Source organism: Aphelocoma coerulescens, chromosome 1 (genome assembly GCF_041296385.1).
Source record: "Aphelocoma coerulescens isolate FSJ_1873_10779 chromosome 1, UR_Acoe_1.0, whole genome shotgun sequence".
Taxonomy (NCBI): Eukaryota; Metazoa; Chordata; class Aves; order Passeriformes; family Corvidae; genus Aphelocoma; species Aphelocoma coerulescens.
The window spans coordinates 93,313,684-93,330,018 of record NC_091013.1 but is presented as its reverse complement, the minus strand read 5'-3'; the positions used below and the strand labels follow the sequence as shown (position 1 = coordinate 93,330,018).

The following is a 16,335-nucleotide window of genomic DNA, read 5'->3' as shown; positions in this document are numbered from 1 at the left end:
CAGGGAATAGGAGATCTTTGTGAAAAGGGCAAAAAGAAAGAGCACTATGTGCCCAGGTAGCAGAAAAATTCAGGGCACTGTATAAGTAAAAATTGGAAAAGAAAAAATGAGGTAAAAAGTAGAAACAGTGTCAGGAGGGCATGTAAGAGCCCCTTCCTCTCCCCATCCCCCATGTTCTCAGTATTCCTGGGGAGAAAGGGAAGCAATATAACAGGAAAGGCCACAGTATAATTTCCCTGTGCTCCTGTATATTCAAGGGAGAAGAAAGGAAAGGGATTCAAAATAATTGTTTGCCTTTGACTCATCATACATACATCCCTTGTTTCTGCCCACTTATTTCTAAATTTTCCCTTGCCATCCCTTTAAAGAACCTCTCCCTAGCTAACCTTTACTCTCCTGTGTTGCCAGAACTTCAAACTTCCCAAGCAGTAAGGGTTGAGGATGGGACGCTGATCTTAAAGGATGAGCAACACTGGTCACTGGGCTTTGTAAAACATTTGTATCATTTACTGGCTGCTTTTGCAACATCTGAATGGGACCCACCCTGTACGGTCTTTGCACTGGCATAATCCACTCCCCAGCTCACCAACGCCATGACCAGACCCAACAGAACCAAGAAAATCCAGTCCTCTCCAAGCTTCTTGGTAACATATTTCTGGATGCGTTTAGCACAGTCTGTGGAGGGAAGAGTGGAACAGAAAAATGGAGTGAGCATAGATAAAGTTGTGTCTGTCTCTCCTATGCTGAGGACTGACTACAAAAAGGATTTATTTGGAAGCATCATGGGCTTCATGTTGAAGGCTTGGTACCCATCCCTCTCTTACACAGTTCTGTAACATCTTCTGTAGTTTAGAAAACATTTTAAAAAGGGGTTGTGTGTGTGTGCAGGACACACAGGGTGGAATTCAACATCTTGTACACTAGCAGCAAAAGTCTGACATAAGGAGGTCCTTTTCCTCCCATTACAGAGATCTGTTGTGGAAAAAATTATTTACTTGGGGTTGTTTTTTATTCCAAACATATCTTTTCTCTTTCTAGGATGAAAGTTCATTTAGAAAAGATTTTTCAACCCAATGAGGTTTGATTCCTTTTGCTTCCCTCTCTGCATCTCCCCAGTCACAACTGCTTAAATTCCCACTCTCTTGCTGGCCTGCCCAATATCTTGTCATAGGGTAATGAAAGATGAATTGTCCATACCTTGACATTTGGAATAGTGCTCTTCTTTGATCTGGACTTGACTGTCACGTTTCAGGGCTCTTCCATTGTTCCTTTGGGCCTGTTTCTCCAGTAGTTTTGCTGCTTCCTTCTCTGAAATGTTATCCGTTATCTGGTCCGTGTATCGGCCATAAAGCTGGAGGAGCAGAAAACAAGAGGGATCACAAGGAAAAGGTAAGGCAAATGCTCCTTCACAAACAGCATTAAGGATGACAAGGCAGATCTACCAACAGTCCGAGGTACAGACCCAAATGTACCCAAGCAGGGAGCTTGAGACACAGAAAATCTCAGACAGATGCAGCTCATTTATTTTTTCTTTCTAGTTCCTTCTTTCCAATCTCCCCAAAACCTTTTCACCTCCTTTTTGGGAGTACAAGATATGACCACAGAATATTCATTATTTTCTAATGTCCTGGGAAAAAAAAGGGAGATTGAACATTAAGAGACAGCATTTGAACATTAAGAGACAGTTCTCTGGAGGTACAAAAGAAGGTCAAAGTAGTTCACATGAGGCCACCATCCTCAGGGCTGTCTCACAGATTTCAGCAGCACTGTAAAACATCTCTGAAGGTTTTGAGAGGCATTACACTCTCAAACAGGCTGCAGGAATGTCCTGCATCTGTTCCTCCTGCTGCCAAGGAATGCTTAACTGGGCACACAGCCACTGATGGTGCCTGTGGAGGAAAAGAAGCAGCATCATCTCAGAAATATCACAGGCTGCTGCACACCTCCAACCATTATTTACCCAAACCAGCATTTTAAGCCCTCATGTATCTCCAATTCCTCTGAATTTCCTAATTGCTTAATCTAGTCTTTTTCTTCAGTTACTAAACACAGTTGGTTATATGCAATTCACAACCAGCTGCACATGCTTACCAAGGACATTTCTTACATGGGTCTGCAGTAAACTGGGCAGTTGTGCTGTCTTGTCAACATCTTAAGGGAGTTTGAAGAACCCTGACTGTGCCCCATGTTTGTTTACCAGATTCCCTTAAGAGCAGCTATCCCACCTCACTCTTTCAGAGTGTAGGTGAGGAAGGTGTGCATTTGAGAAGCAGAGAATAAGCCTCTCCTCCTTGCATGTCCTTCAGTGAACCAGTTTTGGCTTTACTTCAGACCAGGTTACCACCTGATGCCCTTCCCACCTGTGAGAAGGTGACCCTTTGCTCCCTCTGCAGTACAACATCTGCTTCTCTGAGATTTTCTGAGTGGCAGGAGGAGAATGAGCCACGTTTAGATCAGCAAAATCAGACACTTTAGCTGGAGAATGACGGGATGCATGACAGATAAAGCACTACCACACGCTTAGGAGACATTTCTATTTGACAGTTCCTGCCTCCACCTTTCAAGGTAGCAAAAGTGATGTTCCCGTTCCCTTGAGATAAAATAGATACAGAGACCCACAGAAAGATTTACACTGGAAGGCACCTCTGGAAGTTTCTAGTCCAAGCCTCTGCCTACAGCATGCAAACTCCAAAGCCAGGTAAGCCAGATTAGGCTACTCAAGACCTTGTCCAGGCAACTCCTAAACGTCTCCAGGGGGTAGAAATTACCCAGCTTCTCTGAGCACCTATTTCAGTGCTCTACCAATTAATATTTCAGCATAACAAATATGACTGAAGGTCCTAAGTATTTTATTTATTTGCACATATTCCTCAAGAGACACCTGAGCCATGTGACATAGCTCCCTTTGGAAATCCTAGTGATTTTTTTTTTCCCACAGAACACACATCTGTGCTTTTTAAAATCATCCTGTTCTAAAGATGGCTCACCTGCTGCCTCTTAAACAGATTGACCCTATCTGAACAGCTGAAAGTATTCTTCCATTCATCACTGTATTGGGAAGCTACACAAATTTAATGCAATTGTTAACCACATGATTACCAATACATTCTAGGTGAATTAAGCAGTGCAGACTCTTTGCAGTGAATAATGGCCATGCTCTGACCCCCTTAAAACAGACAGGACAGAGAAACATCAGGCTGAAGAATTTAATCTACAGGGTAAGCTGCCACATACAGAATGCACTCCTACCCAGCAAACTGCTCATTTCTTCTTTTCCTGTGTCTTTCAGACAAAAATGCCAAGTACTAGCAGATTTTAGACAAATACACCTTCACATCACCTTAGCCAGTGTTTCATTGCTGTTAAATGGTCATGATGGATGGGTTTATGTCAAATACAGCTTAAACCCATGTCAAGTATGAGATTCAAATTAGAATCTTCCATCTGCCAGATAGAACAGTGTGACAGTATAATAGCATGAATGTTGAAAGCCCTCATATGGTATCCTAGTTCACTGCTTCTGCCTGGCTGGAAAATGGTGCATTCAGGATATGGGAGGAGTAAAAAAGGAGTTAGTCCACAGACATAAAAAAGAAGTTGCTGTCCTGGCAAACCAGGTAGTCTCAAATCATTTAAAGAATTCTTCACACGTGTGCTTTGCTTCTCCAGGATTCTGGAAGTATCTAAAATGGTAGGAGATTGTGGGACAGAAAGAATCCAGAAATCAGCGGATGACCTTGTGGCAAAATTAGGTTAGGCAAGAAATATCCGCTCCACTAGAAGATGTAAAACTAAAAATATAACACAGTAGGACTCTGACTGTTCCTTCTTCTGCTGCTCCCTCTCTAACACAAGGAACATAGGATTTCTGAGCACCAGAAAAAATGAAGGCAATTTTATAAGTTCTCAGTTACCACCTAAGGATTGAACCAGAAAAGGTACTGTCATGCCTACTTGGCTAAATGATGAGAGAGAGCATCAAAATAGTGCAAAAACAGCTGAAGGTATAAATGCCACTGAGGATAGACGGGAGGAACATATAATTATCGTGTCATCCCCCTCCCCCCCCCCCAATCCCCCAAAAAACCCAGAAAAACCAACAAAAAAAACCCACCAAAAAAACAACCAAACCATCCAGGGAGAAAGCACAACCAGGTAAAGCTCATTTTCAGAGAAGCATTTATCAATGCAGAGTTTGTCTTTCCAAAAATTGGGGAAATTTCATTGTTTGAGTAACAGAGGAAAAGCTGCACAGAATCTCAGGGGAAAAAATACACCACAATCTCAAGACGTTTCTGGGAGGTATTTTCTGAGGAGTCAGCACCTGTATGAGACTGCCCTCTTCCCACAGTCCAAAGCCTAGGATATTTCCCATGCCATTCAGACTGAACAATACATTCCCTACAGAACACTCCAGTCCTTAAATCCCCATTCCCAGCTCTGCCAGTGCATCCTGTTTATGATCTGCTGCTCCTGGCCATTGAGGCCACCTTGGCATGTACTTCTCATCCCTCTCACTCCTGCCTTGTAGATGTCTTGCTATTCCTGAAATTATCTTCCTTAGGTGATTTTTTTTTTCTGATGGATCACCAAAGAGAAGCCATATTTGACCTCAAAGGTGAAACCTCCCAAAATGCACTCTATTTAAATTTAAATAGTAAATAATAAAGTAAATTTAAATGCCAGTGAAATGTCTTGGTCAACAGCTTAGACATAAAGCCAATGAGGCTCAAGTAAGGGACAGGGGACAGCAACAAAATAATAGTTGTTCCTGAAGAAAAGGTGGCAAAGGGGAAATTTAACAATTTCTGCTACCTGAAGGGAGAGAGGGCTTGGAGGGAAACATCAGAGTGAGATATCTTGGAGGGGCACAGTGACAGACAAAAGGGAAAAAGCACGACTTGCAAGAAAGGAAAGCCCATGCAAAGGAAAACATCCTCATCCAACCCCACTTGAGGGTAGTTCAGCACAGAAGCAGGTGCCCAGTGGGACTGGGGAATCCTCAGTCTTGCAGATGTTCAGAACAGAAAAAGCTCTGGACAAGGTGACCTTCCTTTGGAGCCAGCCCTGCTGTGAGCAGGGGCTTGGGCTGGAAAGCTCCAGAGGCCCTCCCACCTACCTCTCTCAGTGAGCCTGCTCTTCTGTATTCCTGCATTGCCTGACTTCTTACTGCACATCCCTCCCACTACACCCATCTGTGTATTGCTGAGTGAGCTCCCTGTCAGGAGCACCCTTTCTATAGTCACAAATAGCACAGCTTTTAAATACTTCACCAGCTGTAGCTTCTTTCTCATGCAGAAAGAAAACAATACAAAATCCTAGAGTGTATGATAATGCATATTTTTATCAAGGTATATTACATCATCTCTCATATGTCTACTATCTGTTATATTAATTGCAAAAAAAAAGTATATTATTATTATTATCCTACTACTATTATGTTATTATCTATTAACGACTATATGTTTTTTGACTATCAATTATCTGAGGGTCCCAGGCCAAAGACCAAGATTTCACTATTCTGGGGCCTGTGTAAACCAAACCAAATCCCGTGTACAACAGAAGGCAACACCTAGCAAAAGAAAAGAGCACAACAGAATCAGAATCTCTGTCAAATGTTTTTTCACGTGACAGTGGGGAAAGAAATCTTAATGATTACTCTGCTTGGAAGTGGATGAAAACATGTGCAACAGGTCGTTCTTCATGCTAATAACATGCTAATAAGTGTGCATGTTTGTACAAAGCAGGCATGCATATTTATGATTTACCTGCATGTGCATGAATGACTAGCAAAATATACACATCCACAGCAAGCCTAGCTTAGCCAGAATATGTCTGCATGCAAAGTTCCATGATAAATGTACATGCACATGTGTACACCAATGTTTATATAAAATATTTCTAGGACATATTTTTCAGTAAAACTATAAATACAGCTGTCTGATTTTTAGATTGCAAATTGCCTTCACAGATGCTTGCTTGCTTTCTTTGGGATGTTTCTGCCTGAAGATATGCATGGGAATGGGTTTGATGGCCTTCTTGTTTGTATGTGAGGTCATCTATCTACATGCACTGACCACCACGCCTCTGGAACTGAGCACAGAGACACTCTGGTGTCAGGAACCACAAGCACAGAGCTGATGGTGTTGCCTCACTGTGTCATCTGTGCCTGCTGGAGAGTGGTTTTAGGTGTGTGGGACTGGCATATCTGGTGGATATGTGTGAACTGGGATGGTTCTGTGCATGGATGTGCTCTACTGGAGAAAGGGTTTGCATCTCGCAGCTCCCCACACCCCAGATCCCTACTGGTTCATGGCACATGCACAAAGGTGCATTTCCTTCACCCACCTCAGCTCTCCAGCCCTATTTGCACCCCATGGGACAGGTGTGACCCCAGTGGAGCTCAGCCCCAGGTGGGCACACATACCTCTCCACCCCATCCCACCCCCGTGCTCACCCTCTTGGCGTGGCTGCTGCAGCCAAAGCACTGCCTGCATTAGTGCAGACAAAGCCTAAACTGCTCCAGTCAGACCTCTGTCCATCTGGGCTGCTGCTTTCAAACCTGCCAGTGGGGTGGTGTTGGAAGACTTTAGTGTAGGAGACATGCAAACTCTCATATATTTTAGGCAGTTTCAGAAGAGAAACCCCTGAATATGGCCAAGGAACTGATTCTCTGATCTTTTGCAGTGTGACACATAACAATCCTCATTGGGATGCTTATCTACTGGAAGAGATTGAATTGGTGGCAAATACGGTTTTTTGCCTATCACTACATCACGTAATCTTTAGGAGACAATGCAATCTCCTTCATTCACCATCCAGGTAAGAGGATTTGTATTCATTTAAGGAGAAACATCCACTTTATGAATTTCACATTCACATGCTCTCTTCCTCATAATTTGACTGGATCCTTCATTACACCACAGCTCTCTTAGGTCAGCTTAGTCAGGACAGAGTTGTAGGAAATAAGACACCAGGACTCGGCTGTAAACCCTCTCCTTTACAGGAGGCTGTCCCAAAAGAAGAGGTAAGGGAGATACAGAGCATAGTGGAACAAAAAGCCATAACCAGAGTACATCTATGTCCCAGACATTTTTCTGAACCAGTGCTTATACAAACCAGAGCAAGAGCCAGGTCAAGTTTAAGGATTAGGAAATCCCTCACTTACAGCTCCACTAAGAGTTACCAAAAATACCAATATACATGTATGGGTCTATGACCATGAAGTGCTTTATGGTCAGAGAAAAGTCACAAGAGAGCTTTACTTCATCTATACAGCTGTGCAGATAGATACCCATCTATATACCTCACTGTTCTCTTTGATTTTACTCACTCTTCTGCTCTACTTAATATCACTGTGCAGCCAAAGGCAGCTGCAGCTGCTCCTTGCTGTTACAAACACATTAATGCTCTGGTTAATTTTCCCCATCCCAGCTTGCCCATTCCAAGTCTCATTGCATCCATGGCAGGTGACAATAAGCTCTGACTTGAATTACTGGTAGGCTCCTAGGTATAAGTACAGCCATGAATGTCAAAGCCTGACCTGGGAGTCAGCAAGAGAAGGGGAGAGCTGGTAGGACTGGGGATGGACAGGGATGTGTGCTCTGCCAGTGCTGCTCTGAGATTCCCAGAGCCTGTGTGATCCCAGGGAGACCTTTCTTGCCACAAATATCCCGTTGTCCAGCCCTACCTGTGGGTAGCTGAGGGAGTTCTCCGGGGAGCGCAGGTCGTCCCCTGTCGCCCCGGCCTCGTGTCCTGCCTCCACAGGTATCCCGTACCGGGAGCATCTCTCAAAGCAGACATAGTCGTATTGCGGTGTGCCCCCCCACAAAGCTGGCTTCGAGCTGCGCTCCTGTGTCCTGCTCTCTGAGCTCTCCATTCCTCTACTCCTCCTCACGCTCATCTGAAACTGAGCTGCTGCTCTGGGCCTTACCTAGAACCACCTCGTGTTCTGGCAGAGAGCACGGCCTCCGCATTCTCTGCTGAGCCTTCCTTTCTCTCTCTCCTCAGACCACTCCAACTTGTCCTGTTCCTGTACTCTCTTTCTCTCTGCCCCTCCTCCTTGTCCTTGTGCCTCTCTCACTTTCTTCCCTTCCTGCCCAAAGGGTTCAACTATATTTATAGCAACCTTCCCCTGCCACATGATTCCCCAGTGCCGTGTTTGATCTCAGCAAAAGGCAATAACTCTGCTGGGATTGAATATCAGGTGTGAGCAACAGGGGAACTCCTGAAGGAGAGGGAGGGGGCAGGGGGAAGAAGGTGGTATGACAGACAGAGCTACAAGCACAGAGACAGAAAGCAGACAGGAGGAAGCAGAAATTATTATCCAGGATATCTCTTCTTTCACAGCTCCCCATCCCACACACACCCTGTTTGCAATGAGAACAAAGGTCAGTGGGCTTCCTCATTTTCTCCCCAGATACCAGGTGTCCGAAAGACTGAGCAACAATCATAAAAATGCCAGCAGCTATGGTGAGATGGAATGACATGGACGTTCACTTAGTGTCCCAAGACAATTTTTCCAAGTCCACAGTCCACATCAGCAAGCCCCAATGGAGAAGTCAGGCATCCCTGTGAACTGCTGAATGTTGCAGTCTAATCTCAGCTTTCCCATGTGTCCTTATGTGGAACACTTTGCACTTTGAAGAATGTCACCAAACAACTCTGTGGGTACTCAATTATAGGTGTATGCAGAAACATAATTCTTCTTGATGCTCACTTTTCCAAGACTAGAGCATTCAACAGCTTCTCCTCTCCACTCTGCCACTTGTTTCTCAGCCAGGGAGAGAAGCAATGAGCTCAGCCAACACCAGTGAGCTACCAGCCAGCAACAGGAATGAGAAGCACGTTACAGCAACTTGGCCTAGAGACACCTCCCAGTACTGTCAGTGTGCTGCCTGTAACTATATGTCTTCTGAGGGCTATTAATTAAGGAGGAGCAGAGAGTTCAAGATCCCAGAAACTGTATACAAGAAAAAAGAACTCACATGCCAAGCTACTCATACTGAGTAAGAGATTTGCAGGCAGGATGGGGTGGAGAGAAGGGCAAAACACCCTTTTTTGGGTCCAGAATAGCAGTCTCCTTATTTCATTTTGCAGACCCTTGTAAAACATTTCTTCTTTTGCTTTTTTTAGTCTGTGTGAAACCTGAGAGTAAGGTAGAAAGAAAGTGTCCAAGAAGAAGATACACTTAATTTCTTCCACAAACCACCTTCTCCAATGTTCCTGCTAAGATATGGATATCCATTAGCAGTAATATCCATGTGGATAATGTTAGTCTGTACAACCCACAACTGGTATCAGGCCAAGCAAGCACTGAATATTTACGAAAGCAACATCAGTGCTGCCCCAAAATTTACCAGCTCCCCTGTTTCATTCTCAGCAGCACTCACTTTACTGTCAACAAGGACTATTTTCTGGAGGAAGACTGTGCCCCAGAGGTAGGACAAAACTTGTAATGAATCACCTTAAAGAAGAGTTTCTAAGTGACTGTGCCTATGAAATCAGAAAAAAAATTTGGATACCCTCACAGGTTACCATCACACAGGCATTAATTGCTCCCAACCTATTGAGATGCTTTTGAAAGACCATTGCCACTATGGCTTATGTAAAAAATGATGCATTGCTCATACTATATAGTGTATAAAATATAAAAAACTGTCTAAAATGTAAGGTACATCATGTATAGGAAGCCTAAAGACTGAACACAGTATGGCCCAGCAAACATCAAAGCTGTAATACAGCACCAGATCTTCAGTCACTATTATATGTACTGAGGAGAACACTCATCACAGCCACTGCAGAAAACTAATGAGAACCTTTATCTGAAAGTGCACTCTTCTTCTAGCTCTTGTTTTTCAAGAGGCAAAAGAATGGCACATTAGAAATTGCTGCAGTATGAAAATGAACCCTCTACTGCCAGCTAATCAAACACTACTGTCTGTCTTGCGTGATACTGTTGTGGAATTTCAATGGGAAATAATGGTAAAATAATAGCCTAAAATAGGATGATTCTACCCTGAAAGGCTTTTTCCAAGAACTATCCCTCTCAGCTTCCAAACTGGCCCCAGCCTCACTCACCTTATCAATAAAAGCACGAAGGACCCCAAGGCTAACATTCACCAAGCGACTCCAGATGCTACTTGAACAAGACACCTTTACTATCCTCATTATCAAGACATCCTACAAACCCTCTGAGGCCTCACTCCTGCTTCCCACAGTGTAATACACTTCAGCCAGTGCATGGGATGGTAGAGTGATAACTACACAGCTGAACCTGAACAATCACTGTGTGCGTGGTGGTACCTATGCACTAGGAAAGACCTAGCTCATCTCTAGCTAAGGACCTAGTATTCAACTAATTCCCACTTCTCATCAAACAATATCTCTGCCTCTAGTCTCTATACCCAGATATTGTCTACCAGGGAAAAGACTGAGAACTGAAATTCATCATTTCAGTGCATGACGAAATATATGCAATCTGTAGAGATACTGGATTTATGTCACAGTATTTCATGTGTCCTGAACACTAATCTTACTGTGCTACTCAGCTCATAAATCATCTGTCTCCCTCATTCCCCTAGGAGGTGAAAGTGCTTTGTGAGCTCTCTGGAAATTATTAACAATCCTTGCTATTTCATAATGTACCAATAATCTCTGTCACGGCCTCCAGCCTCACTAACACTACTCTAGTTAAATTCAAAGCAGCTATGCTCAACTTGTACTTGCTCTGAGATCTGCTACTTCTATTTCACACTCAAAGAAGAACTTGTAGAACCAACAGCTTGTCCACTTTTTCCAGCTGGCACAGCTGACCTAATGAAAGGTGAATTTCTGGCTCTGCTCATCGTCTTTTCCATGTTTTCAGATCTGCAGAGTCCCATAAACACAGAATACAGAGCACACCCTGAAAAAAAAATCTGCCTTTCTGCACTGCTGCTGCCCAGTAACTGCTGTCAAATCTCCCCTATCACTCTTGCTGTAATTTCCTGCCACAGCTCTTCTTTCTATATTTTCTTTATTGCCTCTCTGTCTTGCTTACCATTTCCTTGCTTTGCACTTCCACCAGGACTCATCAATGGAGTACTGCTGTTGCTTCAGAGGTTACCAGCAGACTCGGGAGATTAGCACAGAGCTGGAGGAAGATGTGAAAATAAGAGGAAGATGTCGTAACCATCTTGCACTAGCCACAAACACAGATGAGTTGTACACATGGCTTCACTCCTCAGATGCACCTAAGCCTCTTCTAAAAGCTCACAAAAGTTTCTAGGCTCCCCCATGGCATGCAAGAGGAAAGGTAGGCCACCTGCTCATACACCTTTTCTTTTTCCTTTGCATATTACAGGCCCTAGAGCGACTCCAAAGTTGTGTTCCAAGAAGGACATGTTTGTGATAGATGCAAATACAGCTATAGTCCAAATTAGGTTACTAAGTGACAGTAAAGGAAAGAACAGAAGTTGGAAGAACTGTCACCCAAGATGGGTTCTCCTCCAGTCAGCCATCTATTTTTCTCCCTCCTCTTCCCAGTTTTCTCTCAGGTCTCCCTTTATTAGCATTTATTTATTTCTCCTGAATGCTTTTCAGGATGCAGAAATATAATTCCTAGCCTTCCCATCCTACTGCCTTTATAGTGAAAGCTCTGAGAGGCTGGCAGGGAGGGGGGTAAGGATAACTGAAGACTCACATTTCCCCCCATGGTCTGGTCCCAGGAGATTTATCACCTGAAATCCCAGTGCTATTAATCAACAGTGACAATCTCAATGTTCCCTATGCCCTGCCCACACAATTACCAGACACCATATTAACTTCTGGGACTTCTGCTTATGCTAGAGCTTTTTTTGGTTTGTTCTGTAACAGGTTCATCCTGAAACATCTAGACCACTTCATGACCTCACTGTATACAAGCCTTACGGCACACCAGCAGATTTCAGGCTCCTCTGGAGCAAAGCACCACATCTATTTTTCAGCTGCCCCCAATACTGCATATGCCGACATTACAGCAGATGATCATGCAGAGCCCTCTGCCACCCCAGACTGACAGGAGTGGAATTTGCTGAGGCAGAGTTATTGTTACTTAGAACCCTGCATGCAGAATAGGGAAACAGTCATTTTAAGAACAAAGTAAAAATAATGTTCTGTGCTTAAGAACGTCCAGCCCAAGAGGTCCACATGTCTGCAAAGAAGATAATATAAAAGATAGTCTATGGGACAAAAGGAACTGTGAAGGTGGAAAAGGGAGTTTTAAAGGAGGAAGAAGAGAAAGGTGACAAAAGGATGACTACTTAACAGTAACACAGTCTCCAAGAGAGAAACAGAGAAGCAATAAGAAAAGCACTGAAGGGCATGAGGGGATAGGAATCTGGAAAGGAAAAAGATACAGCAAGCATATTTTGCTTCAAGCAATACCTTTAGATGGAGCAAAAAAGAGTGAAAAGGCAGGAAAAATACTTCAGTAGATGTCAGATAAGGCAGTGGCTTCTAGATGAGAACAAAGCTCTTGACTAGGACATTTTATTAGACAAGATACCCATGGAGGCTTCAAAGAGCTACAGGAGGCAATTAGAGCTTTGGGAGAGAAAGAATGCTGTGGAAAGGGTTAGGAAGACGGAGGGAGGCTGGAAGAAAAGACAGCTTTTATAGTAAAAAAAAAAAAAGAAACAGATCATGGATTGATGCTTTACCAGTAGCAAAAGATAGAAATTTAAGCTGTGCAGGGGCACATAGTAAGTCAGGCTGAATATGGAGACACAATGACAGAGAACTCTCAGAGGACACTTGAAAAAAGGGTTGAGTTCACAGTAAAAAGTAAAAGAAAAAGACCAGAAAGTTTAAGGGCTTTCATCATGGAGAAATAACAAGATAATATGATGATATTCAAGTGGACATGTACTGACTAATACTAGACTGAGTGAAGCAGAATTGACAGAAACAGGGCAGATTTTGAGAATCATCAGCTTTTGATAACTCAAGTAGAAAGAGGCAGAATGGGGAAAAAAAAATCTCACAACTGAGATCAGATAAATACTTACAGGAACACAAGGACCTGAAGGTGCCATTGAAGTAGATGTTGGAATAGATGCATTTGGAAGGAAACTTGAAGAGGGCAGGGTAGGGGATGATGGCAGTGCAGTATGACATGATATGACAATGTGATATGCCATGACTTGTCAAAAACCAAATGAGCTTTAAAGGGGCAGGGTTATGTCCCAGTTGCAGAAACAACCCAACTGTGTCAGTCTGCACAGAGCACCATATCCATGTCGATTATGCCACCTAAGGTAAATTACTTGTTAACTTGAGGTTCTCTTGTCCTACACCACAGTGTGGTCACAGGTTAGACCTGAGAGCAAAAATAACAAGCAGAGAGAACTTAAACAAACCCAGCAACAAGAGTAAGACACAGAAAATCACAGATTTCACAGATGAAAGAGAAGACAGCAAAATTAGGTTTTATAAATGGATCCAAACATTCAGAGCTTTAAAGTGGATCTGATTATCCTGGTGAGCTCTCAGGTAAAGACCATCAGGCTTCAAAACTCAAAACAGAAGAGCCCTTAGTAGAATAAAAATAAGATTATTTGATTCTTTTAAATAGAGAAAGCTTCCCAGCATGTAAGTCAGGAAGCACAGAAATAAATATATAGTCTATACACAACTCTCCCTCACCCACTGTGACCTTGGTTGCAATTAAGTTGATGACCTTCTGAGCTGCTAAAATTTTGTGCTTACACTCTATTGCCTAGGAGATTGTTTCCATATCTCCACAGCTTGGATGCCTCCTCCCCTACAGCTGCCCCTCTTCTTAAATTGCAGCCCTCAATTCCCTTGGTGATTCTTTACCCTACAGCACCCCATAGCTTCTATTAAATAATTTCTTCTTTTCATCTGCTGAAAGGCTTTCCAAATGAAGAAGTGTATCACTGGTGGGGTAGAAAAGTGAATGTCTTGTCTTAGGATAAAAAAGTCAAACAGGCAGTGTGTATACAAGTACCAAAAGAAGAAAAAAAGTAATTACAAAAAAGTAGTATTAGACTGCTGAGAAGGAGAAAACATTTTCTAACTGGATTGTGCATCCAAAAGCAGCTAAATTCAGTGAGAGCTAGCAAACACAAAAATTAACTGAAGTGAATTTGTGGATTTCTTATTTTCTAGGAGAATAATTTTGCATCACAAACATTCTCTGATGTAGTCAGCTTGAAGACATTTTTAGCAGAGAGGACCAAGGAACATCTAGGAAATACAAACCTACTTCTAATGATCAAAACTTATTAAGGATGCCTCTAAAACAGTGAATTTGTTATTATTCCAGCACAGAGAATCTGCAGCTTGTGCCTTTCTTCCCCTTCTCCCTGTAGATTGCTTGTTGCACAGGTAAAATGAATAATTGCTCATTAGATCTGTCAATCATGCCATGACAAAGAGCCTGACCAACAACATGAGGGTGGAAAGAAAGTGCAGTGATGAGCTCTGCAGAGCTGGCCTGCCACAGGCTCCTGGGCTTGAACTGTATTTGGCTAATTTCAAGTGGAGAATGATGATTCTTACGTAAAACGTGGCCAACTGTGAAGACGTGTGGTCATAGCCGAAAGGTTTAGGAGGAGGAACTGGCTTGCAAATGAAATTATTTGGGAAAGTTTCGAGGACATGTTTGTGGTGTGCTTGAGCTGGGGTTGGTCAAGAAGAAGGAACCATGACTATGGACAGAGTATCTCCAGGAGACCATGGCTAGGATTAGATGTATGCAAGAAAAATGATTTCATTTTCCTGATATATGGTCAACTTTCAAATGCCTGGAAAGTAATTTCTCTGAAGCCCTATGACCTATAGATCTCTATGAAAGAGTGATCACATTACCTAATTTAGAGCTCTTGAGGAGCAGACTGGTTGAAAAGGACAGTCCTAATTTTTTGTGTACTGGAACTAGTGATCAAGAAGCTTGATGCAAGGAAAAAAAGTAATTTTCAGCCAGCTCAGGTCTCCATTCCTGCTGATGGATGACCATGTGAATGTCAGTAAAGAAGGGATCAGGAACACACCTAGAAATGAGGAAAGGGACTGTGTTTTCTGATTGCAGCAGAGATATAATCCACCATAAACCTTTTCTCAGCAACACTAGGGTCTTGTTTACATTTCAGACTTTTGTCACGATTAGAGCAAATGCTACGACCTGCTTGCATGAACCATGGTTGCTAAGTACTAGTTGTTGGCAGTGCTGGTTTGTCCCATCCTGTCTCAGATAACTGAGATACAGGATGTCAATAGAAGGGCTGTAGCACAGATGTGTTATCACTACCATTGAAGATTTTTTACATAGCTTATTTACCAGGACAGTTATACTAGTAAATCCAGAAAAGTTTTGACTAAGCTTCCTGTTTTCCTTCTCCTTTCCCCATCTAAATGCAAATACCCATACAAAAACACCTAACGCTCCAGCATAGCTGGGGTCTTGCCTGTTTTCCATAAAACAATCCCTGTTCGTAATATGAGATAAAGACTAAGGTAAACAGAGGGAAGATAGTGTTTCTCTTGGCAGCCTGAATAATAAATCCATCACAAATGAGGGCAAAGAAATTCCCCTGCAGCAATAACCTTTGCTGTTATCACTGCCTCCTGATACAGGGATGATAGTGAGAGTCAGCATGACATACACTGGACTCCCTCCCTCTTCTATCAGCCCCTTGCTTTGACTTGTAGGAAAGTGTTGGGGGGAGGGAAGAAAAATTGCATCAAGCATGTGCATCCAGGCTGAAGTACTGGGCCACTCTTTGCCATGAAGACTGCAAAAAGTCTTTTCTCTCTCAAACTTTTTAAACTAGAGCTGCTACACACCTACTAGCAAGAGCCAGTTTTGATTGTCACAAGGGAAAAAGGTGCAAGAAGTACCTCATACCATGAGGGGAAACAATCTCCAGATGCCAAAGAGACAGGTAGCTTAGTATATTAATCCTAGGACAAGATAAAGCAGCAGAAGAAACTGCAGGAAGCTCCCCATAAACGACATTGTGTCCCAGGGCTGGCATTTAATGTCTGTGCCATCTAAAAATATTAAACCTGGAACAGGAGTCCAGGAAGGGACTGGAAACTATTGACCAAGGACAGGAATGGTGGAGAGAGAATAGGTCAGTGAAAAAGAAGGTGCTGAGAATAAATGGTGGAAACTATTCTGACTTTCACTTAAGTTGGGAACTGAAATTAGTTCTATGAGCTGCTAAACTCAGACTGTTTGTGAGAAATTACAGATTTTTGGATGCTGTGATTGTTCAAGAGCATTGCTCACAGTCCTGCTCTTCCATTATTAGGTGTTCAGAATCAGCAATAATGCCTAGGAGCACTTGT

The 16,335-nt window shown here is 42.9% G+C and overlaps 1 protein-coding gene across 1 annotated transcript in view; it reads right to left on the bottom strand.

Annotated features, from left to right (window-relative positions):
* The window catches only part of CLCN1 (chloride voltage-gated channel 1), a 32,316-nt gene extending 30,180 nt beyond the window's left edge, over positions 1 to 2,136 (bottom strand). Inside the window, exons 1-3 of the mRNA XM_069018134.1 lie at positions 2,092 to 2,136; positions 1,198 to 1,351; positions 544 to 675 (exon numbers count right to left, since the gene is read on the bottom strand). Coding sequence (XP_068874235.1) covers positions 544 to 675; positions 1,198 to 1,351; positions 2,092 to 2,100 — 295 coding nt within the window. The 5' untranslated portion in view covers positions 2,101 to 2,136. The remainder of the gene's footprint in view (positions 1 to 543; positions 676 to 1,197; positions 1,352 to 2,091) is intronic.
* Between the last annotated feature and the right edge of the window lie 14,199 nt (positions 2,137 to 16,335).